Genomic DNA, 15,157 nt, shown 5'->3' on the forward strand with positions numbered 1-15,157 from the left:
CTCCCTACCTGGGGTGTGGGCCAGGGCCAGGTGGGCTGGAAAGGGGAGAAAACGGATCCTCTGAATGCACATTTCACTCTACCTCCACTCATGGGTTCCCGGGCCGAGCCTGCCACTGACCTGCTGTATCACCCTGGTGAGTCACTTGACCCCTTGGAACCTCCACTTATCTTCATCAAAGTGAGAAGGTTGGCCTCGAAGATCTCCAGGGACCCTCTGAACTCTTGGAAATTGGGTTCTTTTGAGAGACTTGAGGGAGGAAAAGGCTGGAGCAGGAAGAGAATTGGACCTCCTCACCTCCTCAGGGCTGGGACTAAGCCAAGTGATATCATAATGGGCAGTGCCCATCCTGGAGTGGGTAGCAGGGTGGGGTAGAAGCAGGAAAGCTGTGAGAGAGGGAAGTTGAGAGATCCTCCATAGAAGGGAATCATAGCAGCTAAGGGCACGTGCCGGGCTGGAGGTGTGGGCGATCTGGAAGGGGGGGAATCACTGATGGTTTGCAGGAGCCCTTGGTAGGTAGAGCCCACCTGGGCATTCCCTAGACCCCACTATGTTCCTCTTCTCCCGAAAGACCAGGACCCCCATCAGCACCTACACTGACTCCTACAGGGCTCCTAACTCCATCAAGAAGGTCTATAACGACCCACCTCTGTGGGCCTGGGAACCCAACAAGTTTGTGAGCCGGGTAAGTAGAGGTTGGGGTGGGGGACAGGGGCAGGCTAATGCGTATGGCCATGCATGTCTGGATGGACTGGCAGTGTGTGGTTATAGTTACTTTTGTAATTATTTGTAGCTTTGCATGTGTGTTTTTTATTCTTTTGCCTAGATGTGGAATTTATAATGATATATAAAATAATGCAAGATCCTGCTTTCATAGTGCTCTGCTACACCAAGTTAGGAGATGTAAAGAGTTAGATAAGTCAAGGAATAAACAAGGCTTTTATAAATTATCCAAAATGCTATAAAGGAAGTAAACAGGGTAGTGGAAATGGAAAGTAACCAGAGAGAGTTACTCAAATAGAGGTCATAGAAGACCTAGATGAGAGCCAGGTGAAGAGCTGAAAGAATAGGGTTCCAGGCAGAATGATCAGAACGTGCAAAGGTCCTGAGACTGCCTGAGGGATATGCCAGAAAATGTCCAATAGTCATGTTTTTGTGCATGCAAATCAGGCTCCTTGTATCTGTCTATGCCACTTGCACAAAATGGAGAGATCTGTGAGTCTAATGGTGACTGTCTAAGGCAGCGGTTCTCAACCTGTGGGTCGCAACCCCTTTGGCGGTCGAACGACCCTTTCACAGTTGTCGCCTAAGACCATCCTGCATATCAGATATTTACGTTACAATTCATAACAGTAGCAGCATTACAGTTATGAAGTAGCAACGAAAATAATTTTATGGTTGGGTCACAACATGAGGAACTGTACTTAAAGGGCCAGAAGGGTGAGAACCACTGCTCTAAGGGAAATTAGCTGTATGCACCATCCAACAAACTTTGTTGGGGATCTACATGTGCCAGGCTGTCTTTCAGGAGCTGTCAGCAAACAAGTGAATAAAGTAGGGTTGTGCTGTGTGGAACATGCCCCAGCAAAGGCATGGGCAATGGTCCAAGAGCTGGAAAGAGGAGAGCATTCCTGGGACTTTAGGGCAGGTCTACTAAGAGATTCAGGGGGAGGAGACTTCCATAGAGCAGCCTGGGGGCAGGGGCCCACCAGGGACTGAGAACTACTAGTGCAAGGGAGAGGAGCCTGCAGACCAGGAAGAGCTTCAGGCTGTGATAAGAAATAAGGACATAATGCTCCAGGTTTTTTAATCTGTGAGTGTCATGATTAGATTGTGAGTGATGCCACTCTGGCTACAGTGGCAGGAGATTGAAGGGGTTGGGGCTGAGGGCAGGAAGCAGAGTGAGATGGCAGCGGATGAGGGAGGAGGATGTATGTGGGAGATAAGGATAGACTGTGGCAGAGAAAAGGGGAATTTGTTGCTTAATGCAGAAAATGGGGATAACTCGAAGAGGCACAAAGAAAAAAAGGCCTATAATCTCACAACCCCAAATAACCACTGTTAATTTATTATTATATGCCCATTTAGGAAGCAAATATACTTTGTGAAAATTGTATCATGTTGTATACTAATATTTTGAATCTTGCTTTTTTCGTATAGCCATATGGCAGGTCATTTTCCTTGTGAAACATATTTTATAATTTTAATGACTCTATACTATTTTATTTTATGAATGTACCAAGATACTAGTATATTTAAGAAATCATATGTTATTGGTAGTTCAGATTATTTATAAAAATTTTGCTAATATTATTCTTGTCTATATCTATCTTTTTATGCATCAACTGTTCCCTAAAGATAAATTCCTAGACATGAAATTGTTAGGAGAAAGGACATGCACATTTTAAAAATGTTTGATATACACTTCAAATTTCTGTAATAAGGTTTGTAATAATTTACATGCTGACCAGCAAAATATGAGCACGCCTGCCTGCTTTTCCACACTCAATAGAAAAAATTTTTAAAAAATAGATCAACGTCTTGGTCACCATCAGTATATAAAGAAGAGGGGAGAGATTAGGATGATTCCTGGATTGGGGGCTCTGGCAACTGGAGGAATGGACAGTGCTACAAATTGAGATTTGGAATCATAGAGAGAGATTCGGAATGGATTTGGGGGCAAAAATATTCAAGGACTTTCAGGAAAATATGTCTGGTGGATAGTTGGATATACTTAGCTCTGAATCAAAGGAAAGAGGTTTGGGCTACAGATATATATTTTTAAATCATCAATATATCAGTAGTAGCTGAAGTCATAGGAGTGAATAGGATTGTGAAGGAAGAATAAGAAAATGACCAATCCCAGAACTGTGGAGAATATCAATATTTAAAGGGTAGCTAGAGGAAGAAGAGCCATAAAAGGAGACAGAGTGATAGGAAGAAAGTCAGAGAAGCCAACCAAGATAGCATTGTTAGACAAAGGTCAGTATCAAATGTCGACACAGAAAGGAATCTCTTGGATGTAGTAACCTTAGTAACCTGGCCAGACGGCTTCAGTGAGTAGCAGTGGGATTAAGAATGAAAGCCCACCAGTGAGGCTCAGTGGTTGAGCACCTCAGTTCCACTCCGGTCAGGGCACATGCTTGGGTTGTGGGCGCGATCTGATCAATGATTATCTCTCATTACTGATGTTTCTCTCTCCCTTCCTCTCTGGAATCAACAAAAACATATTTTTTTAAAAGGAATGAAGGAAAGGCTTTTGCTTCTGGCAGTACAGTGTGGTCTAGAAAACTCAGAAAACCCTCCTGCTTCAAAACAGCGAGGTCCTGCATAAAAATTTTTATTTTGTTGTGTACTCTCATGGAGGTGAGTGGTAAGTATACTTAGAAGACAGGATTGTCCGGAAGACAAATGTCAGCACTACAAGCAGGAGTTTAAGTCTTCAGCTAGCTAAAAGACGGAGGACCTAAACCTGCAAATTCCAACCTGAACCACAAAGTTCAGTGATCTCTAGCTCCCTGCCCCCAACACACACACACACACACACACTATTAATGTATGTATCTCTTCTATGGTGAAAAATATTCTCAATGTATGTTTCCAGGTATCCTTTAGAATAAGGCCAATCAACTCTGAGCTCACAAGAAGAGCTATAAGGAAACAAACCACCATGTGACAGTCAGCAGAAACAACCAACTTAAACCTCCAAGGACTTCAGATATTGAAATTAATAGTTAATGACTACAAAATAATTATGAATTTTTAAAATAAAATGTGAAATTATTAAAATGAGCAAACAATAGGAGATTGTATTTTTAAAATATCAGACAAATGTAAGAAAAGAACTGAATAGGAATTTTAGAAATGAAAACCATATGTGTTAAAACCAAATATTCATATTGGGATACTGGATGGGTTAAAGAACAGATTAGACACAGCTTAAAAGCCTCAGTGGAATGAAAGATAGAATGAAAGAAATTTTCCAGAATGCAGCACAGAGAGACAAAGAGATAGGATATATGAAAGAAACATTAAGCAGTATGAAAGATAGGAGAAAATTCACACACATCTACTTGGTGTCCTATAAAAAAAAAATCAGAAAGAATAAGCATTATCTGAAGAGGGAAAAGCTCTGAACTTTCCAGAACTAATGAAAGAAATGAATCCACAGCCACAGAATAAATAGAAGGAATTCCACATTTAGATGCCTCGCAGTGAAACTGCACAACACCCAGGCTTGGGTGACATTGCAAATCTGTGGGAGAAGATAGATACTTAATGGGACAATTGGTTATCCATATAGATAAAAATAAAATTGATCCCTAAATCACACCAAACCCCAAAAGCAATACCTCACAGATTAAAGGCTTAAGGAAAATAAACTGTGGCTTATATTAGAGGAAAATATAAGACACTGTCTCCATTATCTTAGAGTGTGGATGGATTTCTTAAACAAATCACAAAAGCACTACAAAAGAGGTTAATAAATTCAACCATGTTAATAAGAACTTTTGTTCATCAAAAGATACCACAGAGAAAATGAAGATACAACAAGCCAAAAACTGAGAGAAGATATTTGCAACATGTGACTGACAGGGAATTAGTATATAGAATAGATAAAGAATCATAGTTTTCTGAGTTAAAATTAAACACAGGCCGTGTACAGTCTGAAGAAAGAGAACAGGAGCTTCCAACTCTGTCCTTAAGAACCACCCAGTCAAAAAAAAAAGGACAGAAATGAAAACATCAGAAAACCACCCTGACTGAAGTCCAGTGCCTGGCTCTAAGCCCTAGTCTTAGATGAAAAGAAAGAAGCAAAGGGCAATTCAAATGAGAGAACTATTCAGAGGGGACCAAGGCTGGCGTGGGAATCCTCAGGCACAGGTAGTGGTTTTGAAATCTGGGACTTTTTCTGATTTATTTTTCTTACTTTTGGGGGGAGAGAATATTCATGTGTTGTCCTGTTTGTTTGTTTTTAAAAATTAACTTTGGTGGAACTTAATTATTTTATACATACATTCACCAAATACCTTGGCATTTCAAACAAAGAATTTCCCATAACTTTTTAGTTTGCCTTTGGTTATTTCTAATATGTTTTGTCCCTGATAGTCATCATGCATGGCCAGAACTGTTTGGTTTATTAAAATGTAGCAACTTTTTAAAATAAATAAAATTTTAAAAAGGGAGGCGGTTGGGAGACCCACCTGGGCTGACCTTCTCAACAGTGGCTGGATCTAAGTCCAATAGGACTCCAAGGCTGGAGTTTCTGTGCACTTAGACATTTCCTCCCCTCTCCCCTTGCACAGGGCCCGCCTAAGACTTTTCAGCGCCCTGTGGATCAGGAAGCCCTAGAGAAGATGGTTAAATGTGCTGTGCGGGACTACACCTATAAGAGTTCCATACCAGGCCACCCCTACTTGCCTGAGAAATACTGGCTCTCTCAAAAGGAAGGTAGGGCCTCACCCCTTGCCCAACTCTGACCCTATTCATGACCCCAACAATGACACTCCATCTGAACCCAACTTGGATCCTGACCTCTACCCTGATCATATTTCAGTCTTATCTCCCCCATGACCAGGGCTTCTTCTCTAACTACCCCCACTCCAGCTTGACTCCCAAACCACTTGACCTGACATTAACCCTGGAGGAGATTCAGCCCTGTCTTCTGGGAGCTCCTTGTCTATGCTAAAGAACTGGAACAGGCCTAGGTCTTATCCCCACAGAGATAGAGGAAGTATTAACCTCCTCCAAACAAATCCAAGTGCCATCTCCTCCTAACTTCTTAGTGACCCTTTTTCATCAAGTTCCCCATCTCTCCTGCATCCCTCAGCCTTACCACACCTCTTTCCCTTCCACCTAGAAGCCTTTTCCAATCTCTTCCTGCCTAAAAAGTCTCTCTTCCTTCTCCCCTTCATCACCAAGATTTTCAGAGACAGTCTATACTCACTGTTTCTATCTACTTCCTCGCTCCTTCTTACACCTTATGAGAAATTATCTTTCTCATTTGATTAGATGTTAATGATCTGTTACTCTGTACATCCCAAAAGAGCAGAGAGTCATGTCTTAATCACAGCTGTGCCTCCTCCACATAAAAAATAGCACCAAGCTTCATAAGTACTTGTTGAAAAGATTGATGACAAAATCTTCATCCAGTTGAAACTGGGGGTCTGAATCTTCTACACTCAAACATTAAAACTGCTCTTGTGTGGTTCTAACTACCACATCCATGATACTCTTCAACCTTTACCTTACGAGACCCACCCTATGCATTTCACTCTCTGACCACTCTACTTCTTGAAACGCCTTCCTTACCCAGCTTCTCTGATGCCTCAACTTCCTGGGTGTCTTGTCAACTATTCTGGAAAAATTGGGTTCCTCCGAGTGCTAATCTAAGCCCTCTTCTGATACCATTTCATCTAACCAACGTCTTTACTGACAACTCCAAGTCTTTATTTCTAGCCTCGACCTCTCATCAGAATTCCTCTCTCCATCTGACTATAGTCATGTTTACATGAATGTCCCCAACTCAGTATGTCCAACCCACCAACCCAGAACTCCAAATCCCAATACCATGCCGCATACGCACACTTGCCCTTTCTCTAGGGCTCCTAGACCTCCTTTCCTGATGTCTCTCATATGTGTTCTTTCAGACTGTTAGGAGAGTGGATCACAGAGGGCCTTGTTGGACAAACTTGGGTGATTAGGTGAATAGGGCTTTGAAAGGTTTTAAGTAGGGAAGTGTCTTGGTCAGATTTACATCTGTAAAAAAAAGTGCCAGAGCTTTCGAGTAGAGATTGGATTGTGGGATTTCAAAAATGAGGTAAGGAGACCAGTAGGCTAATAAAATAATAGTTTTCTAAGTTCCAAGTATTTAGATATACTAATTAATTTCGATCTCATAACAGCCCTATAAAGTAGACAGTACTATTATCCCATTTTAAAATTGAGTAAACAGATACAGTGAAATTAACTCAGTCAAATTAACACACAGCTAATATCTGGCAGAGCTGAAATCTGAAGACAAGCAGTCTGTCTGCAGAGTCCATTCTATTGATCACAACATTATATAGTCTCTGGGTTAAGGCACTGCAGAGATACAGAGAGAGACCATGGGAGACTGGAAGAGGGGATAGATTCAAGTGGTTTTAAGGAGGCAGAATAAGCAAACTTGGGAAATAAATGTGGAAGATGAGAGGGAGGGAACAATTGGGAAGAGGCCCAGTTTCCAGATTGGCTCATTCAGAGAGGGTTGTGCCACGATAAAAAGCGATCAGCTCAAAGGATCCAGACCCAGGTAGAAGCAAGCCTGAGGTAGAAAATGGGCTGCAGCCCTAGCTGCTTTGGCTCAGTGGATAGAAGGTTGGCCCATGGACTAAAGTGTCTCAGGTTTGATTCCAGTCAAGGGTCAAGGGCACGTACATTGGTTGCAGGCTCAATCCCCAACCCAGGTTGGGGCACATGTGGGAGGCAACCAATTGACGTGTTTCTCTCACCACATTCACTGTTTCTGTCTCTGTGTCTCTCCCCCTCCCTTCCATTCTCTCTTTAAAAAAAAAAAAAATCAATGGAAAAATATCCCTTAGGTGATTAACAAAAAAATAAAATAAAGAAAATGGGATGTATCTCAGTGTGTAAGACAATTATGAGGCCAGGCTGGGCTTTGACTGGCCTGAGGGAAATCAGGGAGAATCCAGTTTTGTGCTGGGGATCAAAGGAGAAACATTTAGGAAGTCTGGGATCCTGGGGTAGAACAAGGAGTAACACTGTCTTACCCTCCACCCTTAAAATCCAGCAGACAAATGCAACCCCAACTATCTGTGTAGCGACTGGGGTAACGCATGGAGAATGGGACCTTACTGCTGCACTGACTGGAACAAGTGTACCACATGCCTTCCCCGGCTGCCTAAGGTATCTACTGGGCTCAGCACAGATGGCGTCTGGGCACACAGGCACGCGCACCTCCACCTCCCAAACCACAGTGACATATTTCACCATTAATTACTCATCCCTTTCCCATCAGCAATGCCCCAGGCCTCTTTCCCATCCGTGAAATTGTGACACTAGGGTTTGTATTTTCCAGGAGACGAGGGAACCCAGGAGTGGAGCTGTGCTAGGTCACTGGGTCCCAGTCTCAGACTGGCTTCACTGGGTCCCAATTTCTGGCTGGGTTCTATGGGGGATAGGCTAGTGCGCACTCCTTGACAATCTATACTCCTAAGCTTGCCACTTGGCTCCTTCCACAAGTCTGGCCAAGGAGCAGTGTTAGGCTGTCTACCTGCTCTACTCTCCCCTCTGTGATGTCAGCAATGACAAAAGGAGGGAAAATCAGGCCACTCAGAGGCAATGCAGATAAAACATCGGGGAGTGATCCAAGGGGAGAAGGAGTCCAGGCCAGCCCGGGTCTGAGGGAGTGTGGGAGACTCTGAGGCCTCAGCAGGGGCTCTCACTGTAGGCTGATGGCTGACCTTAGATTGACTGAAGTCCTGAATCAGAACTTCCTCAAGAAGCAGGACTTTTCACAAATTCCCAGGGAATTCTCATGGGCAGGCAATATTGAAAACACCCTGTTAGAGAGACGCGGAGACATAGCTAGACAGAGTCAGCTAGACAAAAAGGGGTAAAACCAAAGGCAAACGCTGAGGTTGGGTTGTCAGACGCTCAGGTGCCTACCCGGTCCAACTAGTTCCATTCCTTCCCCCCTCCCCTCCCCAGGTAGGCGGAGTAAATGCGTTGCCTGGCGACAACTCCAAACGGGGCGGGGCAGAGAGGGGAGCGTCTGGAGGACGGGATTAGGCGCGGCCTGGGACTGGTCTGGGGTGCTGGGAGGGAGAACCCCAAAAGGGGGTCCTTCCAGGTCAGAGCTTGAGGTAGCGTGTGTGCCATTTCCAGGAAGCCGGGATGGAGACAGCAGTTCGAGGAATGCCCTTACAGTACCCTCCTAAGCCGGAGCGACTCAATGCCTATGGTAACGGATGGGGGCGCCAGGGGGGGTTAGAAGGGGGGACGGGTATCAGGAGGCCATAAAGAGTGGGATGGGGACCTGTGGGACGAGGTGGGGGCCGAGGACCCTGGACCCCGGAGAGGGTGTAACCCTGTCTCTGTCTGTCCCTATTTCTCTCTCTCTCTCTCTCTCTCTCTCTCTCTCTCTCTCTCTCTGACCCTGTCTCTTCCCATTCTTGTGACTCTCTGTCTGGGTCTCCCGGGCTGGGGACCTGCGGACCCAGAGCGCGAGGTGGTGGTGAACATGCTGAACTCGCTGTCACGGTACCAGACGCTGCCGCAGATCACGCCCCGATGCGGGTGCGTGGACCCGCTGCCGGGCCGCCTGCCCTTCCAGGGCTATGAAAGCCCTTGCTCGGGCCGCCACTACTGCCTGCGCGGGATCGACTACTGCGTCGCCGGGGCGCCCTGCACAGAACGCCGCCTGCAGCCTTTGTGCCCCTCGCAGCCCACAGTAAGGTTCGCAGGGCCCCGCCCAGTTCAGCCGGGCCCCGCCCCCAAACCCGCCGGTCCCAAGTCCAGCCCCCCCACCGGTGGCGGCGAGCGCTCCATCCCCAGCCGCTTCCAGCCTCTGCCTCTACGCCAGGCCCCACCCGCTCCAGCCCAGCTAGACCCCGCCCCGTCCCGCCCTCGGGCCCCGGGCTTGAACAGACCGCTGAAACGGCAGAGCCTGCACAGAGATTCCCCCGAGTTTCCGATCCTGTCCCTCCGGCACTGTGACCAAGGTCAGCCTAGCTCCTGTATCTGTTCTGGAGGGCTCTGTGAACCACCCCCCGCACACCAGTCTCATCCCCTTCCCATGCGCGCCAGCCCCACTCCCTACCTGGACACCCGATCCTGGGGACGTGTTCTCAGAAGTGTCCTCTATTCCTGGGCCTCGGGCCATCGTCAGTAACGGGCAGGGTTATGGCTGAGTGCCAAATGAGCGAGGAAAATGGTGACCGGGCGACCAGCAGGGCCCTGGCCTCCTCGGAGCCCTGCACCGCCTCCGGAGGTAGACAACCTTGCATGTCACTGCAGAGTAAACTGAGGCCCGAGCGCTCAGCCGCAGGCCAGACTGTAGTGCCAGGCGGCACATAGGGCGGGCTGGACCTGGGAAAACGCCAATGGCCCCATCCGTCTAAAGCAGTGGTCGGCAAACTCATTAGTCAACAGAGCCAAATATCAACAGTACAACGATTGAAATTTCTTTTGAGAGCCAAATTTTTTAAACTTAAACTATAAACTTAAACTATATGGGTAGGTACATTGTTATTAACTTAATTAGGGTACTCCTAAGCTGGCCTTTGCTAAAAACATCCTCAACGCTCGCTGAGGTCGACCCCTTCCAACTCTCCCATCCACACTCGTCTTGTATACTTGTTTCGTCCATCTCCTTTCGTTCATCCTCTCTATATGTCCAAACCATCTCAACATACCTTTCTCAATCCTCGACACTACATCTTCTTTCACTCCACAACGTTCCCTAAAATTAACTTAATAAACTTTACTTAAGGTTTTAAGTCAACTTCGCACTGTACGTGCGCGCCCGCACGTGGTATTTTGTGGAAGAGCCACTTAAGGGGCCAAAGAGCCGCATGTGGCTCGGGAGCCAGGGTTTGCCAACCACTGGGCTAAAGAGCTGTGCAGGGGGTGCTCTAAACCCTAACCCCCTGGTGATCCCCGCCGCCCCTCCCTTGACAGAGAGACTGAGTCCTTGAGTGAGAGTGGGTCCTATCCCTTACAAGGGACTCGGGGGGAGAGGAAGTTCCTGAGGCTCAGAGACACGGCTCCCTGGATGGATAGTGTGCAACAATTGCCGTCCCGGGGCGAGGATCCGGGGACTCCCAGGCTCGACCCTCGCTAGAGTCCGGGTGCTTCCCTCCACGGCGCAACCCAGGCTGCAGAAACGAGGCCTTACAGGGAGGGGACTTCCAGGTGTCTTCCCAGAGGCGATGCTCCGACGGTGTCTGGAAGGGCCGGGAGACCTGAGGAGAGGGTCTCCGAGCCGTAGGACTGACACCTGAGGCGTGGACCAGAGTCCCGGTCTGGGCTTGGGGGTTAGGGGAAAATCAAAAGCCCCAACCTCTCCCGCCGCCGCTTCCTCCTCCAGGAGTGTATCGCCCAGCGAGCACCGGCCCGGGATGCACTGTGCTGTTATAACGCCCCTGCGGCCGTACTACCCTTATCCGAACCTTAGGTAAGTCTGGCGAGGTGGAGTACCTGGGGGCAGGGAGGGGGGGGGCAGAATTGGGGGTGTATACTGTCCGCTGCGATGCACTAACTGAAAGATGCCACCAGGAGGCGCTAGTGCCACGGTGAAGTCAAAACTAACAAGGCGATGGAGGACTCCATGAAGGTGTGGAGGCCAGCATTGAGAGGTTACAGGTTGACAGTGGGGCATAGAGTCAAGATTTCAGTTAGGTTCAGGGATTGAAGTAGAGGGTAAAATGTCAATGTTAGGGACTGGGTATTGGAAATCAAAAATTTGGCCATAGAACCTGAAGTCAGTGTTGGAGCCTAAGGTCAGGATTAGGGGCAAAATGTTGGGATAAGGTTAGCATTGAGAATTGGAATCAAACAGATAAGGGTCCAAAAGGGCTGGCCCATCTCTTCCCACAGGTGGGACACAAGTCACTTTAAGAAGACCAGTGGCTCCCAGAGAAACAGCTATGTTGTCCACCCTGAGTTTTTGTCCGAGAATTACCCTGGCTACTCCTACTGATAGAGCAGGACCAGGCCAAGGGGGCTGAGCAATAAATAAACTTTTCACCCCATAGGCTGCCTTTGACATTTCCACATATTCCCCTGCCTCCTGTGTCCTCATCCAGCAAGATCTGGCAATGAGGAACCAGTTACTCAGGCCTCTGCCAAGTCCCCTACACTAAGATGCAGTTTCTCAAAGTCAACCTGCCCTGAGCCCTCCCCACTCCCATCACCTCAGCACTTCCCTTAGGGTGGCCCTAAGTGCCCTCCTGACACATAAAAGTAGCCCTAGATCAGTGGTTCTCAACCTTCCTAATGCCGAGACCCTTTAATACAGTTCCTCATGTTGTGGTGACCCCCAACCATAAAATTATTTTCGTTGCTACTTCATAACTGTAATTTTGCTACTGTTATGAATCATAATGTAAATATCTGATATGCAGGATGTATTTTCAGGGGTCGCGACCCACAGGTTGAGAACCACTGCCCTAGATACACCTGGTGTCCTCCTCCCCTCCACCCCAGAGCCCAAACAAATGGGTCCACCTAGTCATGCAGAAAGGGCCCTCCAGCTAACATTCCCCTAATATCTCCTAAACTTAGATGCTTCTCACCTCAGAATCCTCCCCATCACAACCCCCCAAAAGCCTATGTTCATATACCTTGCTGTCCTCCCCAACCCAAGAGAAGGGGTCCAAAACAACAAAACAATTTTGGCCAGTTTCATGACCAAGAAATTTCTAATTACAAAACAAAGCCCTGCTTCTATGTCCCTCCGGGGAGCAAGGAGTGGGGTGTTCTGGAATCTCTGGGATCTTCAGTATTGTTGCACCCCATTCCTCCCCGGGGCAGGGGTATAGCGGGACACGCTCACTTCCTCGCAGTACAGTCATTTCCAACGCCCGTCACTGGGGAGTGGGGGGTGCGGGGAGGCTGCAAAATACCCCGGGGGAAGCCAGTGTTCTAGGTCCCTGACCTCCATACTGTTGGTCTGGGCTGGTGAGACCGACAGCTTGGGCCTCCCTGCTGGTGAAACCAAGGTCCCTCCGTGGAGTCCTTGATTGGATCCTCTTGGGCCGCTGAGATTCTCCAGGAATCCTGCTACCCTTTTCCCATATAAGAAACTTTTTTTTCCATATGGGAGAGCTAATAAGAGCGTTATACCGAGACGACCTCCACCTGCCCAAATCTGGAGGGTAAGGAATGCCAAGCGCTAACCCTGTCCCTATACCCTGCGGCTCGCTCCTTCTCATACACATCCAAATTTAGCTTGGAGGTGCAAGAAACTAACATTCTACAGCTGCTCCTTCCTCCAAACCTACATTTCCCTGAAGACCTGGAGCAGACCCCTCCCCCGCCCCCGTCCCCCCCCCGCCCCCCCCGCAAGCGGGCGGGCCTGCAGGCGAGGGCGGAGCCGGGAGGCACTGGGCTGGCTGCTGGCCTGAGATGCCGGGAGCTGAGCCCAGAGGAGTAGGAGGAAGGTAGGGGCTAAGGAGCGGGGCCTCAAGTCCGCGTGACAATGTGGGAGGAGGGGTCCGGCGTCTGGGGCGGGGCTGGACTCCAAGGCCCTGGGCGAGACCAAAAGACCTGGGCGTGGCCAGCCAGCCAGAGGGCGGGGCCTCAGCTGTCCCCTAAGTAGGCGGCGCTCCGCTTTGCGCGGTGGCAGCTCAACTCTGGCTAGCGTGGAGATCTGCAGGAGCCTACCTTCACCCCCACTTTTGGGGTCACTGCCGTGAGTGAGCCCAGGGGGAGGGCCTTGGGCGGGGCGGGTTCGGAAGGAGCACACTTAACTTTTGCTCCTATTGCTGAGTGCGTGAGGAGAGTCTGGACACCTGAGTCACCTTGGTTTCCAGTGGGAGACAGGCCCCTTGACCTCAGTCTGTCCCTTTGGACTTTGCAGCTGTTGGGCGGGTCACTGGGGGTGGGGGTGGAGCATTCCAGGCTGTAGGCCCAGTCACTCGATCTCCCGGATCCCGCCGCTGAGCAGGGAAATGGGCCGGATCGAGTTGCCTTTGACATTTCCACATATTCCCCTGGGAACAGTGTTCGAGAAACGAATCCGCTTGGAATGGCCTCCCCTCAATTGGGCCTGTCGGGTCCTCCTCCTCATACCCGACTAGGGGCTGGCAGCCAAGACTGAGGTTGACCTTAGCCAAGTGGGGAGAAGTCTTGGCTAGGGACAAACCCACCTGCCGACATTAGCCTGTGGTTGGTCTGATGGTGGAGGCAGCAGATTACAGGAGTCTGTAACGCCACCGTTAACACTGGAATCACTGTTCTTCCCCCATAGCCCCGGTACCAGATGCTATTAAAATTGCCCCTTCCCCACAAGAATCCTTCCTGGAGCAAGCAGCAGCAGCAGCCCTTGGGAAAACAGGCCTCACCGTGCCCACACCCACTTGATAGAAGCCTGTCCCAGCCTCTTGACCACAAGGCTCCTTTCCTCTGCTGCATTCAGCCTGTCAGACCACTAAATCCTGTCTCCTAAAACTGGGGCTGTGGAGGATTAAGTTGACTTTTTGGATTGAGGCAACCTACTTGGGTGACTTCAAACAAGTTCCTTTTTTTTCTGACTTGGCCACTGTTTCCTCATATGTACAATGGGCACTGTAGCTATGCCTCTTTTTGGCATTACTGTTAGGGTGGGTGCTCTGCTGGCATTTGGGAGACCAGCACAGGGCCTGCGTGGAGTGGGTGCTCAGGCCTGTAGGCTCCTATCCTTCATCAAAGAACCTCCAAATCCTAGAAAGTTAAGCTTCTCAGAAATTAAGTGTTGGAAAAGGCTTCTAAGGTCACTTTGGTGGCCTCTCCATGCCTCCAGGGGTCATGAAATGGTCTGACTTAATATGAAAGTTTTGAGAATGAGGGGGCCCTATCCAGCTATGGACCTTTCCCATTTATTTCCGTAGTGCCCAGAATGGGGCCTTGAATATAAATATGTAGCAGCTCTGACGTGGGCCACCTAAGACCTCCTTTGGGTTTTGTTTAGCTCGAGGTCATCAGCAAAAGGTTACTGCCTGCATTTCTCAGGGAGAACTTTTCTAATTTGTACCTACAGGAAGGGGAATCCATACTGGGGAGGGGAGTTTGAAAGCTAAGTGTTATGTGGGCTGAGAGGAAGGGATTAAGAGGCTGTTCCAGACCAGCCAGAACCAACTAGCTTAGGGTATTGGGGGGGGGGGGGGGCAGAGAGCACAGAGATTGAGGCCCTGAGATAGCACATTGGGAGGGGCTATATATTGAAATCTGGGATCAAAGTTCTGATCTGCATCTGGCATTCTTGATAGTCTCTTCAGGGGAGTGGTGGGGGTGGTAAAGATCCTGAACAGTTCTGACATCTCCTGGGGGACTTAGAAACAGACACTGGCATCTGGGAGGAGACTAATTACTGTTTGCCAGTCTCCCTCTCTCCTTTCCCCTAGCTGGTGCAGCGGGCTGGCTGGCAGTGTGTATGTGTGTGTATGTACCTGGC

At 48.6% G+C, this 15,157-nt stretch overlaps 1 protein-coding gene across 1 annotated transcript; it reads left to right on the forward strand.

Annotated features, from left to right (window-relative positions):
• The first annotated feature begins 5 nt into the window (after positions 1 to 5).
• CUNH9orf24 (chromosome unknown C9orf24 homolog) lies at positions 6 to 11,917 on the forward strand. The gene is made up of 8 exons (XM_006098753.3): positions 6 to 136; positions 572 to 685; positions 5,307 to 5,451; positions 7,793 to 7,908; positions 8,890 to 8,965; positions 9,225 to 9,459; positions 11,093 to 11,179; positions 11,602 to 11,917. Exons 1-8 carry the CDS (start codon positions 65 to 67, stop codon positions 11,702 to 11,704), a joined length of 948 nt encoding a protein of 315 aa, XP_006098815.2. The 5' UTR covers positions 6 to 64; the 3' UTR covers positions 11,705 to 11,917.
• Positions 11,918 to 15,157: the final 3,240 nt, after the last annotated feature.

The sequence above is a fragment of the Myotis lucifugus genome, unplaced genomic scaffold (genome assembly GCF_000147115.1).
Source record: "Myotis lucifugus unplaced genomic scaffold, Myoluc2.0 scaffold_246, whole genome shotgun sequence".
Taxonomy (NCBI): Eukaryota; Metazoa; Chordata; class Mammalia; order Chiroptera; family Vespertilionidae; genus Myotis; species Myotis lucifugus.

Excerpts from the sequence above, each read along its gene's own strand:
- CUNH9orf24 (XM_006098753.3), top strand. The coding sequence starts at position 65 with ATGCACATTTCACTCTACCTCCACTCATGGGTTCCCGGGCCGAGCCTG. Across the intron at positions 686-5,306 it reads CCAACAAGTTTGTGAGCCGG|GGCCCGCCTAAGACTTTTCA; the intron begins GTAAGTAGAGGT and ends CCCCTTGCACAG. Across the intron at positions 5,452-7,792 it reads CTGGCTCTCTCAAAAGGAAG|CAGACAAATGCAACCCCAAC; the intron begins GTAGGGCCTCAC and ends CTTAAAATCCAG.